Below are 23,973 nucleotides of genomic sequence, written 5' to 3'. Positions count from 1 at the left end.
GGGCCGCTAGATTTATGGGATCTCTGTAACGTCGCGGACGTTGACGAGAAATCGCTGAAAATTCGCAAGAAAAGGGGTGAAAATGAAAATAGTGCGAGGTGAGAGAAAAGAGTGTTTGGTTCGTGTGACAGTTCTTCTGAATGAGAATACACGCGAGATAAGATCGATGCCATGATCGAAAATCAGAGTGTTTAGGCCACAAGATTTATCGGGTCTCTGTAACGTCGCGAACGTTGACGAGGAATCGCTGAAAATTCGCAAGAAAAGGGATAAAAAGGGAAATAAGAGTGTGACAGTTGTATCGAGTGACAGTTCTGCTGAATGAGAATGCCATGAACGAAAATCGGCACGTGGCAAGAGTATGTGAACGCATATCCAAATCTTTGACAGAATGATTGTGTTTAAAAGGCTGTGAAACAAGAGAAAAGTAAAAATAAAAACGATAGAGTCATCTTTGTAGACTAGAATTAAAACCGTACCTATTCCTACCGAAACTTAATTCACCACTTAAATCACACCCCCACAACAGAAAACAAAATTCGCAAAATATAATTTATCCAACGATATCTATTCACAGAAATTCATTCACAGAGAAAGAGCAAAGAGACAAACATTAGCTAAGCAATTTCTCGAACGATATCCAATATTCAACACACGACGATTCGCGAAAGTTCATTCAGCGACCGGAGGGTTAAGAAAGAAAAGGGCGAAGAAGATATTCCGTAACCACAGGGGGTAGAAGTCGATTGTGTCACGAACAAATGTAATAAAATCGATGTGCGTGTATCCGTTGAATTACAAATTGAATGCTGTACCAACGAATAAAGCGGCGAAGAGGGCGGGTGGACGGTTGAACGAGAGAGATTGAATTGGTAGTCGAGACGAGGAGAGACAGAGAGAGAGAGAGTGGGTCGAGTCGTCCCTTAAGCGGTAATGATACGGAAAAATGGGTGCACGAGTTTCTCTATGCTAATTGTGTGTAACAACGTGGTGTGCTTTCGAAAAAGAGAGAGAGAGAGAGAGAGAAGAAAAAGGGGGACAGACCCGAAGCTGCGGAATTTCAAAGAGCTACCACGATATGACGACGAAGGGGGCTTCGCCTCTTCTTGATCGCTACAAAACCTCGTTAATTACGCGTTCGTATGAAAGAAATAGGTCGAACCTGTGCTTCCATTCGATCCGTGTGTTACGCTTACTCTAATGTTCCACCGGGAGAGTGGCTTTGTGTCCCCGTCGAGAATTATCGAAAGCTCGAAACTCCTCGCATTAACGTCGAGCACGCGGTGCTTTTTAAATTTCGTTCGTTTGCGTTATCCACGATTGTCAGCGTGGAAGCGAGGCTTTTGTCGTTGGCTAATGGTCGAGGAGGGGTTTTTTGTTTTAAATACGACGATACTTGTGAATTTTAGGAGTACTTCCAGCCTCCAAGTTATATATTTTTCACCTTCGCGGAGGAATTTTAAACGCGATCGGAATTTCCTCGTTCCCGATACAAAAGAGTTATTTCGACGGTCGAATAATTGCACCGGAAAAATTGTAGCTAAATTTATATTCGTCTGTTATTGTTACCAAAGTATAGAAGAAAACTTCAATCTCCGACGTACATCGCAAAGAATTATACCTGCGTTTCAAGATCGAAGAATGATAATTCTAGCTTCCAGGGACGACAACGGCGAAGTATCGTACGAGCGGAAACACAAAGTGAAAAAGGATTAAAAGTAAATACGCGAGGTTTACCTAAGGGGAGAGCCGAGTGGCGTCGCGATGCCGAAACCTTTAGCGTCGAGGTTCCTCCCGACTTTCATCGTGTCGCAAGGCTCCCTCTCGTTAATATACTCGTTCTTCGGGCTCTCGATCAGAAGGGCGTACTTCCCTTTACTCGTCCTCACCCTTCGTATTCCCTCATCGTACGTTTTCACGAACACGTGTTTCCTCGAGTTCATGAACTCCCACATTTTGCTGTAGAGATTGATCTGCGATTTCTGCAAAGGGGAGAGACAAAGGTGGCGTTTTTATGGAAATTTCGACGAATCTATTTTTACTAATACCTTTCACGACGTGTACTCACACGAAAAAAGTCCCAAGTGGATCCGTGAGATAGCGTGCCGTATTGTACTTCCGTTTGCGAGGCCAAGTCTTCCGGTGAATTAATCGGTGCCACCATTCTTTCCACGGTTAGAAACGCGGCTAAATTGGCGGTGTAAGAGGAGATCAGGATCAGCGTGAAGAACCACCACACGCTGCCTACTATTCTGCCTGATATTGACCTGTCAAACGTGATTTGACAATTATGATATTTGAAATTAGCTTTCCAAAAAAAAAAATACAGTGGTAGAGAAGATTATTTTCATTTCAGAAATTTAGCTTTGCTTCCTTCACTCTGCCAAATAAAGTCGTTAAAATTCGTCATTCTCTACGTCACGGAATTAATACCAAAGTAACATAAGTACCACGAAGCACATTCTCTAATACCGTAACGTACAAGCTAATCAGCCGTGTATTTTTGACGAGCGTCGACAAACTTCCCAATTGCTCTCGATTTCCAAGAAACACAATAAAAATCCCCGGGCTGTGTCATTACGCGAGACGTATCACGAGGTAAATCACGCGTAATAACGTAATATCACCACGAAGGTAGCTCGCCGAGTATTACCTTGCACACGCTCTCACCTTCAAACGGTGCAAAAGTTATACCTTCGATTTTTCACAGGTAAATTTCTCTCGTCGTTCCCTTGGTACATCCTAGAGAATCATATCTACCTCTGTGAAACTTAACATCTCGAAGAAGTCGCGACACTCGCTCTCTCCATTTCCTACTCTTTTCTCTACAACCTACGTCCGATAGATGTGACGGTATTTAATAACGAAGCTTTACGTGCTGTCCGCGCGGAATCACGTCGTGGAAACGGCGGACGAGGGGGTAGAAGGGGACAGAAGGTTCCGCGAAATTTACAATTCATATCGGCGCCGCGGGAATATTTAAACCATTAATCAAGGAGGCTACCCGCGATGGGGTGGCATGGTGGATACGGCGAAATGGAAATTAATTGAGACCCAGTTCCCGAAGTGGCCGAAACCTATCGCTCCTACGTAGATTTACGAGACGCGCCCGTACGTGAACAGTTTCGTCCTTTGTAATTCGGGCCTGTGTTTGTTTTAAAAGTGCTATAGCCCGTTGGTGAAGGAAGGCTCGAGGAAGAATTAATACGTGCGAGAAATGTCATGTCGGCTCCGCGGAGCCGCATTAAAATTGTCACCGAACTTGTATAGCCGGTGCTCATTTGAAATTTAAATTGGCATCGTGAAATAATTGTTCCCCGTTGGATCACAATTTTCAAGAAGTATCGCGTGCGGGTAGAACTGTTGTGAATTTTCTGAAGAATATAGAATATGAAGATTTTCGCAATTTCCAGAAATGCAGAAATTTTGGAAAATTAGAAATTTAATTTTTTTTTACTGTTTGACGAAAGGATAGACGAAAAGACTTTTTCAAATTAGTAAGATACGTTTCTATCTAAAAATGGTGGAAAATAGAAACGAGTTTCGATCACTTCTTCTCAAGGCAAAGTTAAAAATCCAATATTCCATATTATAAAACATCTCCACATATTTTCCCAGAAATAAGAAATCCAATCTCTGAACGACCTCATCAAGTCACTTTCCTAATATCATTCCATCAACCTCCCAGCACCGGCGTTTCAGTAACGACAAGCATCGTGAAAAACGCGACACCTTCGTCAGACATTCGACGGGCACGAAAAAAAGAGAAAAAACCGGCAAAAACGTCGCGGAACAACATCGACGTTTATGCAGAAGGGGGGCAGCAGAAACTCGTATTACTGCCGGCACGAAACGTATTGTTCGTGATCGCGGGCACGGTTGATCGATGCTTGATGCGTGGGAAGCAGGATATAAAAGCGGGGAGGACAGAAGAAAAAAGAGCGAGAGAGAGAGAGAGAGAGAAAGAAAGGGGGTCGAATCGGTTGGAAATGTACGGCCTCGGTTGGTTGGCGCGTGTCGCTAATGGAATTTTCGAGCGCGCTACCACGAGCGACACGCTCATTCAAATGAGCCGCCCTCGAATAGCCGGACGCCTAATCGCGGTGCCGATTACGAGAGAAAGAGAGAGAGAGAGAGTAGCTCTAAATTACCACCGGCACGAGACTACGGAAGCGTAATCCGATTATATTGTGATAATTCTGGCCACGCGGTTTATAATCGCCGTTTACCTAACACGCGGTTGTAATTTAAACGAAGGAATTTGCAACAGTAATTACCGTGTACCTTTACCCCTCCCACAGAGTGGCCCTCGTAAATCACACTCTTAAAGGTTATCATCGCTGGGCTATCTGGCGAACGCCGGTGGAGATCGTGCGTTGAAGGACACACCTTAAACCTGCGTGCAGCGTGAGGTGTTTCTTCGCGAGAACAGGTCGTTGGAGGAATTAATTCTCTTTTTTAATTTCTTTTGTGTGGATAAGTAATTATGCGATACTGTATACGTGGGTAATAACGTTTTCGTAGAATTCTGATTGTGTTTGATGTGCATTTAGGTCTTTGGTATTGTACGCCGAGTGGTTAGTAAGTTTTATTAAAAATGAAGGGCGCTGTGGCGTCGAGAATAAAGAAGCGGACGGTAAAAGACCGACCAATACTTAGTAGGGATATCGACAGAGACCGCAATACGAACAGACGAAGACACGACAGCAATAGGGACAAAGCGTAAGCGCTAGACGTCGAGCAGAGAGCACTTACCTTATTAAATAAAAGTAGTGTAGAATATTAATTGAGTTTGTTTATTACAACCTACCAACCACTACTGGTGTCAGTTATCGATTAAACGAATTTTCAAGAATTTAAAAATTCACTTCGTTCACCGAAAATATTGACACTGGAGCAATTAAACAGGTTTGAGATTAATTTCGAGCTGCTGTAGGTATCCCTTTGAAGTACACTTCATCTTTGTGTACCGTAAGACGAAGTTGAAAAACTTTTTCTCTGTGGACTTCCATCTTCAATCTCACTTCCTCGGCAACCGCACAAATTAGTTTCCAAGTAATCACAGTTTGCATCCGATAATCCTATCATTGTCACAAAAATCTTAGCTTATATGAAACACGTTCTAATAGAAACTTCACCTCTCGACTGGAAACTGTCTATTGTAAGAATTATTGTTGAATTCGTTCTTTGGCTACGATACTGTCGCGACTTGAATCGAAATCTGTTCGCTAATTACACAGAAGTAGCTTCTCTTTTCAGCGTGTCTCGACGCAATGGAAGAACTGGGAAACGTTTGCACAGTAGACTTTAAGCGAGAGCGACGAACCTTTTGAGTTTCGCCCGATTCATCTTATTAGCAGACTGCACGGTTGACCTGTTCCAAGTAAAAGGCAGTCGTTCTCGCCGTCGTCCGTGGCTCTATGTACTTTACCCCGGGTCGCTTGTACCACGGAAACGGAAACAGGGAGCACGGTAAAAGTAGCTATAATTAGCCGAGAGAAAGACGAGCTACGTTTCTTCCTTAACACGCAACCTGTTATCAGTTGTTCGGTTAAACGACCAGGCAGACACTTTTCACAAGCTTCCTTCACGTGTACCTCGATTACTATCGCTACACCCGTTGATAGAAGATGTTCAACGCTATTAATGGTCGGCGTTACGCGATACGAGTAGCCTTATAAGCTTCAGCGGTTTTTCGTGCGTGTTAGACGCTGCGCGAATCCACGTTTGACTACCAGGACACGCTGGGTAGGTGGATGTGGCTTAAACTATTACTTATTTAGTTACACTAAGATATTTTACTGTATAATTCTTAGACTAACTTCACGCGGATTCTTCACTCGTGGTTGTTGAGTCTACGAAATTGGAGATTGGATTGGTTCGACGATATTCGGTTGGTTTCCCATCGAAGCAGCGTCTGACAGGACGGTGGCGATCGATCGATCGGCGATGATCAGTTCCTGAGTGTTCAATGAGGGATTTCAGTAAGGTGTAGAGGATCTAACGTGGAGTTCTGTCGGAACTTCAGTGGTACTTAATCTTGATGTCATATTGTTGGAGTCAGAGGCTCTATCTTCTTACTCGAGGGCACAGTGAGGACTCTGAATTTCTGCTGCATCTTTCTGCCGAATCCAGTCTTATTGTTTATTTAGTAATTTCTTTAACGACGGTAAATCTTGGTATGAACCTCTGGTACCACGACACAATGCTCAGAAAGCGCCTAAACTCTCGCACGTTGCTCTAATGACCGTGGGCGTCAATTGCCCCTAGCTTTGCCCGCGAGTCACGGCGGGCGCCCGTAAGAGGCCTGCCTGAGCAGCCTCAATATAAACGGTGCACTAAGAAGTAAATTACTTAATTTCTTAGCCTCCGCGGTTTCAAATCATTCTATTGACCTCGACGATAGCTCTCAAGAATGCGTTCTAATTAAAATAAACCCGCCTGCTTTCCACCAGAAAGAATTACACGTGACCTAACGACAGCCTCGTGTATCGTCGCGACACGAAACCACGTAAAGAAAGCCTGATAAGCTAGCTAGATTACGAAACAATTAACTTTTACAAAGTCCCCACGGTTTGGATAAATGAATCAGCCTTATCAAAATCACAGGTGAATTACACCGAGGAAATTAACGACTTTACCTGGGCGATATGTCGCAACCTTGCTGCATGAACGCGGCCAACGCGAACCAAAGGCTGTTGATGATGCTGAAATCGTTCGCCATACTGGACGTTGGTATATGAGGCGATCCTTGAGATCCATGTGGATGTTGTAACGTGGGATCGTTTCTGGTAGCCATTGTGGGATCCGCGCCGCTGCTTAGTGTCAGCACTCTCCATTCGTAGGGAGAGAATCTGTGTAAAAGGGATGGAATTAACGTCGCTAGTTAATGTAAACGTTAAACTTAAACATGAGCAATTTAAAAAAAAGATAACACCTAAAAAACATTTTTTGTTCGTAATTTCTATAGTGTAACGATTTCATAGACATCGATTGTTCGACGATCAAACGGCAAAGTATTTCGAATTAGAATTCTCTCGTTGAGACTATAGGCTATTGTCAAAGTGCCACATTTTTGGAAATCACGCAAGATGGGAAACGTGAAATAGCCATGGCGAGGCATGTATAAAAGCAACGAGGATTTATCGTGGCAGCTCGCGACGATAACACCAGCGATAAATGCACGCGTAATTGCCGCGACTCGACACGTAACTGTGGCACTCGGTGAGTAGGTAAACAAGGTTGACTGTTGCGTAATTATCCATCGAGAGGAAAAGGCTAAGGGGAAGGTAATGTTGTGTAGTTAGAGGGTGGCATTGAGTGTAACGATCAATCACGGGGTCGGAAATTTCTGTAACAATAAATTGCCGCTTTCTCGTGTTCCACCTTGTGGTTTCTCCCTTTTTCGCTTCATTTGCATCGCCGCGATGCGTGTCGGGGAATGTGCTGTCGTGTAGAACATTGCGGGCGAAAATTAAAATTCATAGTTCCTCGTATTGCGTACGATTGTTCTTCTGATTTACTTGGCTGTTAAGTACCTTCGGTAGGAAGCAGTTTTACATAGTGTAGCAAAGGTAAACGGAATACGTTATTTTTGATACTGCTTCAAATTACTTTTACGCAATGTTGCAATAGAAAAAAAATTAAATCTCCAACATTATGACAAAATTTCAATTTTTTCTGATATTAAAAGAATTATCTAATTATTATTGCAAACATAATGAAAACTAGATTTGTCGACGATGAAGATATTGTGTTTGATATGAATTCGAAGAATATCGACGCGTTGCACGACAAAGGTACAGTCGAATGCGAAAGCACATTTCGCCGCATGTCTGACCACATACCGACCGTATCTACTTAACCGCGCGCCAGCCTAAAGCAGCGAGTAACTCCTGGAAAATATCATTTACCTGGACACGGTAAATAGCACGATGGATACACCGATGTACGAGAAGATCACGCACACCCAGATCTCCTTGCTCAATGGATTCAAAAAGCTGAATACACCAGGTTTCTGCTTGATGGGCTTCTTTATCATAATGCTGATTCCAAGTGACATGAACGGTTTACTGAAGTCGATCACTCGTTCGCGTTCAGAAGTGATTGTCATGGGAGCAATGGCTATATCTGCTTCCTGAAAGAATACCACAATTGTTAACCGAACAATTACCATTTAAACTAAACGGCAATACCGAACAGTATCGTACAAGCTGACAATTAACAACGTTATCGTTACCCACAAAATTAAAACGAATTATTTACTAATTTATTTACACGATCGATAGAAATTAGATTAAGTTCATTTGATTATTCAAGTATAACATCGAACAGAATTTCATTTTCAATTTGCCTCTATTGAACGCGAATATAAAGCTTCGAGCTTTCAGCAGAGCTTTCACTTTTCGTTCGTTCCCAGTTCGTCCACCAGATGTAGTTCGAAATACGTCGAACGAGGCCGGAGAGCTTGCAAGCTCGAGGCATCTGGTGGAGGAGCTTCGTACTTTCTGGTAAAAGATAAAACAGCTCGTTGGTCGTTCGTTTCGAGCCGGACCTTGCCGATCAATAGTGGAATCTTTCGCGTAGCTGGACGAAATCGTTCCGCCCTCCTCGGTACGTTAACTACCGGGGTATTTAACCTCGTAAAAAGCTCCCACATCCCGATGAATTGTTCCATTAACGTCTCTGAAACTTACTTTGCGGATCAGCTCGCCGACCATGCCGTCCCAACCGCCTGGAACATCCGGATCCTCCATGCCGTACTTTCCGTCTTTCACTATTCGTAGCTCGTCTGAAAAATGCAAATTTTCCGTTAGATTTGTCGTCGATCGTCGACGAATTTTTCGACTCCTTGTTAAATCCGTGAAAATTTGTTGATTATCTGATTGGAATGGATGTAGAGACGGAAGGTTCGTGAGGTTCTTGAAAGTCTCGAGGGCGGGGTGACTAGGTGAACGTTGCTAGCCTAATTTTTTTTCCGGATTTTTATTTTATCTATTTTTTAACGATATTTCGTGGAAATTAGTATCAACGTGAAGGACAAAGTGCTTTTGTAATTCCATTGAATCCAATTTAACTCAATTTTTCTTTATAGATAAATATTGCGACTCAAGGGTCTCGAATATTTTATTGCACCACTATATCACTGACATTGATGTTAAAATGCTACATTTGTCGAAATTCACTGTGAAACAAGATACTTACACGTTATTCCCAGTTTCTTAGCTATCAGATCAGCCAGATCCTTGCAGTATCCCTCGTAGCTGTCGTTACCAGTCAACACTTCCCCAGTCTCTGACTTCTTCTTCATGATGTAAGGTTCCTCCTAGATTATAAAATTCAACAAAACAACGATATAAACAAACAAGCCTATTCTATTTCGTTTAACTCGTTAGCAATGATTTTCCTCGCCAGAAAATCTTATACAACCACATTCTTACCACAATGGTGGTGACGATATAGGTCTTGTTCTTCTCGATTCCCGTGTGCGGTCGAAGTCGTATGTATTTCGCGGCGATTGCCTGGAATCCAGCCTCGTCCGTCCATTCTGCCACCTTGAAGGGTAAATTCGTGAATTGTTAATGGATTCGACCGCGTTGCGGGCTTGATAAAATTCGTGTGGTCGAGGTTCTCGCGTGTATATGTGTGTGTGCGCGCGCGCGGTCGATAGTCATCGATGGTCAATATTGTCGCGGGAAGTCATCGAACCGGAGGCCTGCGTCAAAGAGCAAACAGCGTGAAACGAGGAATTAAAAGGGATCGGGCGTAGCGCTTCGGTTTTTTTGCTTCGACGCGACAATTTCGAGGTTTTTTGCGCACTGTAAAATTCGGAAACCGTGAGATTACATTTTGGCCCCTGACGATAGGGGACGCGGACGGATAAAAACGGAAAAAGAAAAACAGAGAAAGAAAAACAAGAGCGAAAGGACACGTGACCAGGCTCGTCGCGGGAAAAAAATATTTACTTTGACCATGGCGCTGTTGACTGTCATCTCGACGACGTGGAGGGTGTAATTGTGCCTGCGACCGTCATCGTTAAAGCGGATCTCCCCCGTCAGTCCCTCGATTTCCACCTGAAAGTTAAATGCGGGATTCACGTGTCGGCGTTGAATAATGTAACACAGTTGTTTGTTCCTCGCGGAACGACATATGTTCGCAAATATTGCGTTACTTTGGAGAACTTACTGTCACTCTGTCACGCTGATAGAGTTTCTAAAGAGTGGCGGGTAAAGTATCTCCTTGCATACGGGGACGAAATTGTTAATTTGCGGTAATTAATGTTGACGAGGTGGAAATTCAATTAGCATTGCCATTAGCGAGGGCGGTACACGTGTAATTCGAACGACATCGGTGATCTCGGAAATTTCGAAAAAATTATCCCTATACAAAAATATTTTTCTCGACGAGTTCTCTCTTTGATGTCGTTCGAATTACACATGAAACCTTTGTCGTGTCATTTAAACGAATAGAAGTAATTAAACGAGACACCGTATGTGTGTATAATTTACAGTATGGAATAAAAGTTTCTCGACTCTGAGTTCAATAATTTATTATAATAAAATGGAAGGCGATGAAAGGGGAATAGTGACATCTTTGCAAGTTGACAATCCTGCTAAGTGACGTTAAGTATCTAAATTTGGCGATTCAAATTGAAAATTTTAAAAAAAGTATGTCGATACGTAAATCGAAAGTATTTGCAATTCGAGTCCAGGAACTTCTGCATTCCGTTATGGTGTGAAACAGAATGAACGAAAAATAGTGATAATTTACAAAATGGCGGCACTTTGAATTTTGCGTATCGATTTTGCCGACCTTTTTTCGTATTTCAGAGGCTCTAAAAATCAGAAAAATATATATTTTGGCATAATTCTGGTTCAGACGATAGCTGAAGATCAAATTCAAATTTTCAAATCAAATTCGATGAAATTTTCAGCGTGTGTATAATTGGTATAGATCTACAAGACGTATTTTTTAAATTTTCATTAAGAGTTCAGATAAGAAAGTTGTAAAAACGGCCTTCGCTATGTTCTTCGCGATTCCGACTAATTGCAGTTTTTTCAAAAAATTTTTGCGCATCACCTGGTAAACTAATCTTTCTATCTTCTCAAAAAAAACTCAAGTCGTTTGGCCCAATTTTAAGAAAGTTATTCCATTATAGGGTGTATGAATACTTTTTTCGGTCAGTGTAGTTAGTAATGGTGATTCCGCCCCGGTTAAACACAGTTCATCTCTGGTCAAGCAAATTATCGTTAATCCTGTCTCATAATTAAAAAAAAAAGCAAAAACTGGTAATGATACTCCGGCTATCGACAGCTTCTCGCGTCCAAGCGGTGTCGAGCGACGAAGAGGATGTAAGTTGTAAAGAGAGTGGGAGATAGAGAAATGGGGGCCACTTCCGGTGTAACTGTATACGTGTGTACACAGAACGAAGGGAAACGATCTGACGTGGAATGCCGTTAGAGTCGGAATAACCGCCAATTACTGTCAGCGACAGAGAGACGTTCGGAACCGTCCCTGGCAATTTCGGTCGCCGCGCGGCTATTCGAAACATATCGAGTATTTCTGCGTTTCTATCCGTGCCTCCAGAATTTTGCGGACGAATCAACGACAGGCCTGCGCAGCCTTGTCACGCCGTTCTGTCGTCGATAACGCGCCTTCGTCGCCCGTAGACGATATTACTTGTACGCACGCTGAATAAACGATCGTGCCGCAAGGATGCTGCTGCGATCGAATCGAACCCACGAGGTGGAAATTGGGTTCGGGTTGTTGCAGAAAATATTTTGTGATCTTGCAAGGGGTTTTATGGTTTAATCGATCATTCGCACAGAGTGGCATATGAAAAAGTCCTCGGAAATAGAGTCAAGTTTTACAATTTTATTTGGTGATAATTTACTGTGTCTCAGTTATATGTGCTACGGTAAATAAACGTTACTTTTAATTTAACCCTTATGCCAATAACCGGAATTGTCGCCTACTTTGTCGTCCAATTTTAGTAGTTTTCTGATAACAAAATTGTAAACTTGAGGCAAACACGGATAGGAAATGTGCGAAATAACAACGATCTGGCTGGATATTAAAAATCTTCCAACCTGGAAGATAAATTATTTTAAGTGAGAATTATGCGAAAGGGTATGCGGTTCTTGACATAAGGGTTAAAAAACTTTAATTTTACCAGTATTTTTATGTATAAAATGTAATTACAAAAGTGTAATTTTCGTTTGGGAACAGTTCTGTGCACCACTCTTTCAGGATTAATATTGAAGAAATTTAAAAATAGGGGTTTCTTGCAGAAATGAACGAGGAAATTTATGTTTTTAATATTGTTTTTTAGAATATGATGTTTTAATCTTGAAATAATTCGGGGTTAGGCGCTTATTTTTCCTACAATTTTTAATATCCGGATAAAGCGTAATAACGTTTACTCACTTTTCTGAGCAGCCTGGAAATTTTGTCGCCGTACTCGAACGGCGTGACCCAGCCTCGACTGTTGTTGCAATCGAGACCTTTGGTGCCGTTGGTAATCTGACTGCTGCCAGGAATCCCGGTCCGTCTCACGTTGCTCCTGTCCGGCTTTTTTCTCAGAAACTTGTTGAACGCCTCGACGAGAACAAATACGGCGTCGTACATCAACGCCGCTTGTGCCTAATGGGAGGAAGATTGTCGAATCAGTGTTCGAGTCGCCGAGGATCGCGATGATTTTTGTTTTTGCCTGAGAAAAAGGTAGGTTCTCTGTGTAACTTTCTCGTGGACATTTTTCTTTAACACGACGGTGGAAAATGCTGAATTTTTGCACCGACGGAGGATGCAGAATATTAAATCGACGTGGATTCTTTTCTTTATTAGTGTTACATTGTAACAACGCTTTATGATGCGACCCTAGGCGCGAAGAAAGCCAACTTAGAATTAAGGTTTAATTCTAAGGAACCCGTAACACAATAAGTTTATGAAGCCACCGGCCATCGGTTACCTTCTACGACGTTTTAAACTTAAGTAATATACTTCTTTATTTTCGGCTTAATGCCGTTTCTATTTTTTATTGTAATTTTGCATGTCTTAGTAAGGTCAAGGCGCTTCATAAAGTTATTACCTGTTACGGTCGAGGGACGCGGAAATTCCCGGACGTCACCCGAGGTTCCCATGCTGGTGACTCTAGCACATGGGGATCCAATAGAAGGATAGCAACCCCTTCCGGGCCTATTTCCAGAAGACCACAAGAACCAATCCGCGTTCCTCACCCCCGCCAAAAAAATTGTATACAAGATATAAATTAAGCTAAACGAAAAACACAAGTCAATATACACCAGTACACTTTCAACAAAAAACACGTTTCTCGGTAAAAATTGTAATACCGTGCTGCAACCACACTACTTATAATATTAAATTGAGTGAAGGGGTAACTGTAGTTATATCTCGCATCAAACCCCCAAATATTCAAGCTTCCATTAATTTACCGCTTGAAGCGTATCGAGTAGAGTTTAAAATAAAACAGATAAATACTACGTACGCGCTGAACAATTAGAGATACAGTATTCTCAGGTATCATTACCATCGTTAATTATATTACACATAGAGGTAATACAAGCGACGTAAAAATGCACATCTCCTTAATTCGAACGGTAGAAAGGACATAGGCTCGGTTGCGATATCACTGTATCAAAAATTTCCCTCTGAAACGTCAAAGCCGCGAAACATTCTCTTTCCAACGTTTATCCACCTGGAAAGCTTGCAATATTCCACCAACAGGCCAACAAACGCGTCACATTTCCCCTCTATTTATTCCCATTTCCCTGCGAGCATAATTGCCCCCGCAACAACCCTTTCAATCGAAAAATTCAATCGAGAGACAACACGGCTCCTCTGTCCACGATTAATCACGCGACCATACGGGGAATTGGATTAATTACCGATCCATAGTTCCGTTAATCAAATCGTGCTGTCCTGCGTCGAAAACCTCGCGTATGTCCGTATACGTGTGTACACATCGATCGTCGGAAAGCGCGGCAATTTCAAAAACACCACATCAATCCCGGCGTTCGCGCGTTCCGGAAAAGCCGCTGAAAATTACTCACAGTTCCCCTGTGCTTGCTCGAGCAACTGAAACGCCCGCTAATCGTCGTAACAATTGAAATTATGCGCGGCGGCGGGGAGGGTGGAGAAACGAAAACCGAGTTTCTTCGTTCGGTCGGTTCAGCTGACTCGGGGACCCGAGAAAACCATTTATCGTCGCCGCCGCGCCGGGGGAGACGTACGCAGATTCACGAGGACGAGGTTACGTCGGGCACGTGGCCAAAGTTGGAGGAAACGAGGCGGCCGGAAATTGCGCGGCGATCGATCAGGATAATCATCGCGTTGGATCGCGTGGCAGCCTCATCTTCGACGGTAATTCCCCGGCGAGGCGCGGGCGTCGTGGATCGAACGTTGAGAAAGCAGGATTGGTAACGCGGTGTTACTCGAGGAGATCGCGATAAGCGTGGGATCGTTTCGGCGAGCTTAGGCGGTACGATTCATCGGTGGATCGCAATAAAATTCTACGACGGCCAGGTGAAGCTGGATAATGGGTTGCGAGAACGGTTATGAGCGGATTAAACTCGCTGTTGCGCAGTGTAACGTTGTTCAAGAGGTATGGAGTGCTTTAGCTACATTTTCCAACATAGTTCAACGTACGCGCGACGATTTTTTAACGTTGTTTCACGACTCCGGGCGAACGTTTGATATTCTGTCAAGGTAGAGAGCGTTTCGCAACATTGTTGCAAACACGAGGATTTTGTAGAGGATGTACTCTCCAATTTTTTCGTGGCTCTTTCGGCGTTATTCAACATTGTCGCAGAGTACAGAAACGTTTTAAACGTTGTTACGGAGTATTTTCAGATTGTTCTGGTGCTCTGAGTGCGATACGAGCGATTGCAACGCGTGCAACATTGTACTCTCAGCATTGTCGCGAACCCTTGGGGAATGCCCTGTAATTTTATTCGTCGTTATTTTAAGGTCCGGATTGAGTTTGCAACGTTGTGACAGGGCGACTGAACTTTCCACGACGTTGTTAGAGCCATTTTCCCGAACTACGTTGCAACTTTCTATGCGGCGTTAGGACAATTTCAGCATCGCGCACATGGTTGCAAAGTTAGAAAATACGTCGTAAAGCTGTTCTAATTTTTTTTTAGACACTTTGCATCTCCTCGTTCACATCTTTCCACTCTGTCCCTTTTCTCCAATTTCTCTCAACGCATTGACTATATTTTTGCATCGAAGAGAGTGAACAATACGAATCGTCGAGGGTGAGATTGTCGAGAGCCCCCCGGAAAGAATCGTCCCGAGACTATCAGATCCGTATAGAGCTCGGCTGGCAGGACTCTAGGCCCCCAGTTTGCTTCTCTCGGGGCGTCCCTTTCGCGAACAGTCGCCTCCACTTGACCGTGCTAAGTATCCGAAAACAAGCCGGAAACCAGAGCAGACTGGCGCGCTTAAGGCAGAAAATTGATGTACTCGGAGGCACTCGACAGCCCATACGAACCTCGAATAGGCGTCTCCCCTTCTTGGAAAGACGACTACTGCCTGCCAGGAGCTGGCAAGAGGGCGTGCAATGTTATTGGACGAACCAAATAAATTTCAGAGCAGAAGAAAAAGGAGATATCACCTTACGAGAGTCGATAAAGATCATTTTTCAAAGACTCATCTGGAACAAATGAAGAAGAGAAAAACCAACAGACTCTGTAAAAGAATGTAAACTAAATTCTAACGTTATCGCAGTTTCATGGGAAAATATCGAACATTGCACCAACGTTCAGGAAAATATTTTCACTGGGAGAGAAACCGGAGTGTCTGATTTTTATCATTTCAAAGTTTATTTTCTTCCTCCTGCGAAACTTCAGTTTTTCAATTCCGTTGGCTTCCTCCTCGTGTATATCCTCGAAACGGAGACATTGTCGCAAGGATACGTCTACGTGGGACAACAGGAGAATAATTTCACCAAGGTCTGTCCAATAATTTCCCTAAGAGGCGAGCGAAACTATGTTTCAAGGATCTACATATAAGAGGAAAGGGGGCATAAATTCGCGGGGATTTATCTGGAGCGCGGCACAATTTTCCAAGAGTACATTTAGCGGACCGGAGAGGCAACTTTTGCAAAGGAGGATTCTCAAGGAGGGGAAAACGAACGAGCGGCATACGTACGGAAATAGATTCTCGGCCAGCACCCTGAGACGTCGCCGGATCCAGACGATGCCAGCCTGCTAAAAAGTCTTTGACGTAAGGTCGAGTGGCGTCCACGATGCGAAAACCGGTGATGTTGATGGCACCGTACTCGATCACCTCGCTCTCCCATCGGTCGTCCATTATCTGATTACAAGAAAGGCGGTACGGTTGTAGCGTTTTGTAAACGACGGAAAGCGGAGGAGCGCGTTTTTCAACTGGAACGTTACGCGGGAATGAAAGGTCTACAGATAGGAGAGTTTCGCGTGCCAAATGCGGCACCGTTTATCCGCGATTACGTCGATCTCGAGTCGAGCAATTCGTCGCCGTTCCGATCGGCCAGACAAAGCGGCCAGCGAATGAAAATACATCGAGACGGGGGGGAGTAAATGATATGGAAACTCGAGGCGAGAAAATCACGCAAAATTGTTACATTGAAACAATATTTAAAAAATTGCTTCTTTTATTCGTGAGTAATGAAAATTTTTACGATTTCACGCTCTGTGTAGGTTAAACTTCCTCGAGGAGGAACGTGCAGTGTTCAGGAACAAAGAACCGAAAGCACAGAAGCGAATAAACAGAATATTGGCATTTGGAAAATGGTCCAATGCACGACGATGGTATTCCTCGTCGAGGAGACAAGGAACTCGCGTGAATGCGCAAGTTGTGCGTCTCGAAAGGCTGCATTCTCGGTTGTTGTCACTGACTAGAAACCGCTAAACACGGTGCACTTATCCTGTGTACCTCCAAGTGTACGCGTGAGCTAACATTTCCCTATTCCGTGCTATTTTGACGGAGATCTGAAGTGTCCTCAGCCGTCTCGAGGTTCCTTTGCCTTTCTCGACTACGGTGTGCAGGTAAAACACGCGCGGTAATTGTCGTACGCGTGACAGTGGTCCTTATCGCTGGAATTTTGGGTTTTATTCGCGAGATAGAATACTCACCAATCCGCTCAACAAGTAGTGGTACGTTCTTTTCCCCAGTGCAACGTCCCTCACGTGGCTCACCACGATATCCTTCGCCATGTCTGTTGGACAATCGAGCACCACGTATTTGTTGCTCCATCTATGAAAAATTTCGTTCGATTACCGGGTATGCTGTTTCATTTCAGTATAGATTACACCGTATTTGGTATTTTTCAGTTACTTTACATTTCAAATAGAAATTCCGTTTGTTCGATCAAATTATTGTTGAATTTTTCCACCGTTTTGGGAAATATTTATTTTGGAAAAACGTAACACCTCTGAAATTCAATATTTGCCTCTAAATAGATAGCATTGTACAAAGTATTTACTCTGAAATATATCCGAAAAGCATTTTTCGCGTATTCCACACTATTTTTAACGATACTCTTTTTACAAGAAAATTTCTTACACAGCGAAAAACCTGGGGGAGTCAATTTAAATCGCGTAATGTACAATTGTCCAGAATATTCTCCGAAACTCGGAAAATGAAAATCACCGTTTGTACCTCTAAAACACCACGTTCCATTTACCACATTTCGAATTTCTTTCTCAACGAGTGCGCGTTAAAAAAAAAAAGTTCTCGGAACATTCGAAATTATTGTACGCATCCTCGAGAACATTCTGCACGCCTTATCGCGGGGTGTAATTCCATTGAAACGTATCCAAACGAGAGGCATTTGTTGGCGTTTCCGTATCGCGAAATATCACGGCTCTCCCCTAATGAATTTGCATAATTCGCGGTGGAGAGAGTCGGTTCTCCGGCGATAAAGTCGCTGTGCAACGAGCCGTTTTCCCGGCGACGATTCGTAATAGTTACGTTTTGTTTTCGGTAACGGGAACGTTCATTCGATTCGGGCTCATTGTCGGTAGCCGGTTCTTGATTACCTGGCCCGTGCAAATGCGTGGCCAGCGGTAAATTGCGGCCGAGATACGCGGTGACCGCTCGTACTCGCACAAAAGCGTGATCCGTCAGCCTGTCTGAATGCGGACAGACATCGCCGCCCCCGAAATATAAAGCTATACTAATGCATGATCCAGTGTTCAACGATTTTTTCCATCAACCAGTCCGACAATCCTCGTTTGTACGAAAAAAGAAAAAGGAAGACTTTCGCGGATTCGGCGAATTTTATCCGTTACTGAAACTTTCTTTGACGGCACAGTTTTTGCAAGAGGAATAATTATTTCCTGGAAATTTTTTTCAATCTTCTAGTTGTATCCCTCATTGGATCTTTTTTATTTCTTTTCGAGAGAGGAGAAGGGAAAATAGGAATTTTTGGGAGTACGTCGGGAATTATTTTGGAAATAAATCGGTTCTGTGAATGAAATTGTCTTTGTTAATATGCTGGGTGTTCGGTAATAATAATCAGAATATTAACGTTCTTTGGTGTGAAATTTTAATGCACTATTAAACCACGAATTATTTCATTATTTTAGAAATAAGTCGGTTCTGTGAATTAAATTTTCTTCATTGGTGTACTGTTTGTTCGCTGTAACTGTACCATTTTCACTACCGGCCAAATGTTTGGAATCACTGTGCATTGCAAGTTACACAAAAATTTCCAGAATAAAGTTAGCAATTTTAAGAATATTTTAACCAATCTTTCCTCGTACAAATCAAACGAAATAAGGTAAAATGCTATCGATCTCCGCAACATCAATTTCGGATTCAATTTAACCGTAAATCAGCAGGCGATTCTAAACTTTTGGCCGGTAGTGTATATCGTTGAACCTGAAATTTTCGAGCTTACCTATTGAGTTCTTCCAAGCTGCGCAGAAAGTCGATCGCCTCGGACATATTTTGTATTCGCTTGACCGTTTCCACCTGAAACGACTCGTTGCCAGGTTTCAGGCCCTGGTAGATCTGCTGCAGCCTGAGCAGACCTGTAACAAGGGCGAAATTTACCGTCAACTCGCAAAATTCTCGCCGGTCGTTCCGCGCGGTTCGCCGCTCGTCATTACCTATATATTATATACTATACGCGCTTTTCCGAAAATTACACGCGCACGATTGCGCATCACATCGTCCGTAATTCATCGGCAGACTGTTTCTGTTTGGTCTGCGGTTCCCGTTCAGGCCGAAATGTTTCGCGGTGATTGTAGCGGGACCGCATCTAATCTGGTAATTAGACGACGCGATTCGTTTCACGCGTTCAACCGAATTTCTCAACTTGAATTTTCTCAATTGCCCCCGGAGCGTTTGTAATTGAAACGTTTGGAAGAGTTTAAAGACAATGGACGAGGGGAATTACGATGAATTTCATTCGTTGCAGTGTGTTTAATCGTGCTCTGTCGGATAATGACACAATGAGTAGCTGTAATGCATTTGTCAATATTGTAATTACGACACAAAGAAGCTTTTGTCAAAGCATTCCGTTTACAGTAAATATCAGAATACCTATCTTGTTGGCGGTTTTGGTAAACATGTCGTGTGATTTACTTTCGAGATTAACAATTACAGCTTTTTTTTTATTCTGTATTTCGTGGATTTACCTGGTAGCTTAATTATTGAACCTACATTTCGAGAATTTAAAATACTTATTTTCCATTCACATTTTTTCACGTTACGAATTTTAACAATTTCTACCTCCGAGATTTTCAATGACACGTTTTCTTCGATTCTGTATTTCGTGATTTAATTAAACCTACATTTTGAGAATTCAGAATCCTAATTTTCCATTCACATTTTGTCACGTTACGAATTTTAACAATTTTTACTTTCGAGATTTTCAATAACACGTTCTCTTTGATACCGTATTTCGTGAATTTACCTGGTAGCTTAACAATTGAACATATTTTTCGAGAATCTAGAATTCTTATTTCCTCTTCACGGTATGAATTTTAATTCTTCTCGTTGACTAGTGAAAATGATAAAATGGAAATTTTCACGCGATTTACTCAAGGCTCAGAATTTCTGGAAGCTTTCGGTAGCTTCTAACAATACTTCCATTCATATCCACCGATCGTCAAGCACGATTCACTTCTTCACACCTACAATTTCCCCCTGAACAAACCAACGCGTGTAAACCTAATCAAACGTCACAATTGCCACCGACAAGCCGATCGCCCCGTTACACGTGTCACCGCAATTCATTCTGTTAAATCCTCTAATTAACAACATTTCATACACGACCAATTAGTCGAACGGCTAATTCAAATACCTCTCTGAATGGCGAACTCTTGATAAGCCAAAGCGTCTTTCTCTCCCCCTTCGCTAAATATCCATTTCCCATTCATCGACGTACCTGTTTCGAGATATTGAACGCCTTTGCTGTTTGCCGAACGAAATCGCTTTTCGAAAGCGGAACACAATCGCGCGGCCCGTGAAGGGATCGAGTGATTCGCGACCGTGGACACGGCCGAGGGGGTAATACGAAAGGGTAGAAATTGAAAAATCAGGAATAAAAGGACGGACGCAACGGGGATGGGAATTGGCGAGGGCAAGGGAGGGAAAAGTCAACAGCGGCGAGTCGGCCACGTTTCGCGCTGTCGTCGTGCTTTTTTGCAGCGCCATGCGTGAATCTGATGGCCGGGTTAACGAGCGGCGCGCGCGTGTAAGCTCAGTGGCGCGTTATAAAAGAGCGGCGCATTTCAACGAGAGCCGCGTCGCAGCTTTTCGTGAACATCGCCCTACCACTGCTCCCATGACGTTTCCTTTCTGCCAATATACGCAGCAGCGTAGATTCGAGGTACGATCGAGACCTTCGCGGCGACTTTTCGTTTGCTGACCAAGTTGATGGATTTTGTGTCGGGTGTCCTTTGATTGATACGTTTCGTGCGTGTGGGTGTTAGAGTTTTTGATTGGAAGCATGAAACTTTTGTGTAATTTTAGGGAATGTGGATTTGGTTTAGTAAGACTCTGATCGGTCTTTTATCGAATTTTATACCGAAATTCAGATCAACGTTTGAAAGGCACCTTTTAATTTTACGAGGGAATGTAATAGCTTTTTTGGTCCACAAATTTTTCTCACTTTTTTTGGCGCTGTAATGCTTCTTTGGTTTTTATTAAAATATTTTGTGCTCATTTTATTTGAGATTTACAGATAGACTGTAGACATTTCGTGAATATTTCTGAATTCATTTGGGATTTGTTAATATTAATTTTAAGTATCAAGAGATTAATTTGAAAAATTCGTCGAAGTGTTTATTGTAAGACAAAAAGGGTAGAAAATTGGTGGTAATTTTAGACGCGAGAAATGAAACCTCGAAAGATCTCTCTCACGGTAACACATTCACTTTGATCTACTCCACTGTTTGAAGAGTAATCAAGTTCCTCTAACATCATTAACTTCCTCAAAATCCACAGCGGTAAATTCATAGACAGTCTTAATCACACAGTCTTTCCCCATTGTTCCTCAAAATTCCCATTAAATTCCCTTCTACCAGCCAGCGCTATCTACAAAAGCCGCTTCAACACTTTTTGGGACCATTTGTGGAACTAACATCTACCAAACTATTTTTTTCGTACAATAACTTATTCTCTGTTAAAATTTTCATATTACTTTATTTTAACTTGAAAATTGATAAAACTCCAAAAATATTCGGACACTGACAAAGAACTTATTTAAAATATTGGAATATTGAAATATTAAAAATATGAAGATATTATTTAAAATATTACGAATATTTTTGCCTGCGCCGTGTTTAATGGTTCCTTTATTAGCGTTCAAACATCTTTTTCCTTTTTCTCCCAAACCATGGTTAAAGCATCGGTAGACTTGTCTTCAGTCCCCATCAACCCTCACTTTCTCTTTCACAACCCTCTTCTCGCGTCTCTTAAAACAACACAAGAGAAAAAAAATGCAAACAAACCTACGCTACTGCAATATTGACAATACCATTGATCTTCGTACCCGTTGACAGAAAGCCAGCTGTTTTCTCTCGACTCGGAAAAAGGCGCGCGCGCGACACCGTGAAGTCGCGACACGTCGCTGGAACACGTAGTACTTTACACGTTCCTGCTCGTTACCAGCTTCGCGATCTCCCTCTTCAGTCGCGCGAGCCAGCCAGCACGATCGCAGAGGCCGCCTTTGAAGCGGCGACGTTCATTTGCGGAACAACGCTGGCGTGTGCTCGCGCGCTCGGTTCGTGGTTAATCAGCTCCGCCTGGAGAATCGGTGGAGGTTTTTATTCGATGCACGGTGCACGCAGCGTTGTTTCGGCTGGCGGTGTCATTTCACGAGCAATTAAGCGCCGGTTTAATCCCTTATGATCGCGTTTCGAACCGCGACGCGTTTTATTTCCACGCTGGATCTCGTCGCGCACCGGTTAAACGAGTCGTGTCATTGATCGGTGATTAAGGCGACAGCCAGGCTGCGATGGCGGTTTCGTAGAACCGGGGGAAAAAACGAGACGACGAGAATTCGATTTCAGTTTTTGGTATTGCTGGTTGCACACACTTTCAGAGGCGATCATTTTAGATGACTGTTTTTAGGGAGCTTCGTAGACTGCATAATTGAGAAACTTGAGATTTTTCGTTGATTTATAAAGAGGTTTCTTTATGTCAGCACAACTTAAGTGAATTTAACACAGAGTAGGATATTAACCAAAAATGTATTAAAGTATAGTGATAAGCGACTGCTAAGTGCTTCGGTGTCTCGCTCGACGGCTATTTCCAGAGTGTCCTCTCCGCGTCGTATCCCGTTGGAGCCCCCTCGTTCGACTTTCCGGGGAAAGGGCTTAGTTTATAGGACTCTTTCTCTTCCTGGGTGACAAAGTCCAGGCCACCACTTCGCCGCCGAAATCTCTGTTGTTCTAATGCTTCGCGATATACAATATTTTAAGTGCTAGGGGTAGATAGACAAGGTGTCTAAGTTTCACGGTAGCTTATATTTTGCATAGTACTGTAAGTAGTAACTATGCAAAATTTGTTCGAAATCGGTCAAATGGTTTAGGAAATAACAGGGAACATGCAGACAGGCAGACACAAATTCTATTTTAGATATTCTCGATTTTGCGAATGATTTCTTCACGTACGACAGAAAATTAGCGTATTCGTGCCTGATTGTACACAAAATTTGCGCAAAGACGGTTACTTCGCCATATATTTGCACCGAATCGCGTCAAAGGCAAAACAGGAGAGGCGCGATCGTCGTTCACGATTGAATATATTCGAAAACAGGAACCGGTGGTTGTAATGATTACAAGGAAGGGTTAATTAGCGGCGCGTTGTCAATGCGGATGTCCGCCGCAGGATACAGAAAGCCGTACGACGTCAATTTGAATGTTCGCGGGCTTTAGTGACAACGATGTCCACGCTACGAGACGTAACCTATTTACGGTTTTGGGCCAATTTCAAACAACCACCGATCTATTTTCTCCACGAGGAAACTTAAACGAATCGAACAAACCTTCTCGCCACACGTACAATAAATAACGTTTTAAAAACACTTCCCGCTGCTCTCGAAGAATTCCAATTCACCTGGAATTATTACCGAAACTATCCAGGAAAAGTGTTCTCTCTTCGTAGCCAGACGACACAGTCGTTTACGTGACATAACTCGGATGTTTCTCGTTCACAGGAGCTCTAACACTCTGTACAATTGCCAGGGACCAGTTTGTCGGCGAAGAAATTTCGCTAAAAGCGCGCGTTTGTCAAGCGATCGAGCTTGACCGAGACACCGACCAACGCAATAATAGATAAATTAGTCGAAGAAACCAACCCTCCTGTGGAATTTCATTTCGAGACAGCCTTTGAAATCCTCCTAGTGTCTTCGATTCGAAAATACTCGTTGAATCTCTCTCTCTCTCTTTCTGTGTTTTAAACGTGTAAGATTCGATTACATTTTCTCTATTTTTTTTTTCTTCATTGCTCTTTTACACT

At 42.9% G+C, this 23,973-nt stretch overlaps 1 protein-coding gene across 1 annotated transcript in view; it reads right to left on the bottom strand.

Moving 5' to 3' along the window:
* Window positions 1-23,973, bottom strand: part of LOC108570442 (glutamate receptor 1) — a 139,186-nt gene that overhangs the window by 4,761 nt on the left and 110,452 nt on the right. Inside the window, exons 4-15 of the mRNA XM_017932303.1 lie at window positions 18,902-19,034; window positions 17,133-17,253; window positions 16,171-16,335; window positions 12,427-12,642; window positions 9,966-10,073; window positions 9,441-9,554; window positions 9,205-9,325; window positions 8,697-8,791; window positions 7,914-8,137; window positions 6,642-6,854; window positions 2,069-2,267; window positions 1,738-1,982 (exon numbers count right to left, since the gene is read on the bottom strand). Of these exons, the coding sequence (XP_017787792.1) occupies window positions 1,738-1,982; window positions 2,069-2,267; window positions 6,642-6,854; window positions 7,914-8,137; window positions 8,697-8,791; window positions 9,205-9,325; window positions 9,441-9,554; window positions 9,966-10,073; window positions 12,427-12,642; window positions 16,171-16,335; window positions 17,133-17,253; window positions 18,902-19,034 (1,954 nt within the window). The remainder of the gene's footprint in view (window positions 1-1,737; window positions 1,983-2,068; window positions 2,268-6,641; window positions 6,855-7,913; window positions 8,138-8,696; window positions 8,792-9,204; window positions 9,326-9,440; window positions 9,555-9,965; window positions 10,074-12,426; window positions 12,643-16,170; window positions 16,336-17,132; window positions 17,254-18,901; window positions 19,035-23,973) is intronic.

Source organism: Habropoda laboriosa, unplaced genomic scaffold (genome assembly GCF_001263275.1).
Source record: "Habropoda laboriosa isolate 0110345459 unplaced genomic scaffold, ASM126327v1 scaffold84, whole genome shotgun sequence".
NCBI classification, from domain to species: Eukaryota; Metazoa; Arthropoda; class Insecta; order Hymenoptera; family Apidae; genus Habropoda; species Habropoda laboriosa.
Note: the sequence above shows the minus strand (reverse complement) of the source record. Positions and strands in the feature narration are given on the sequence as shown.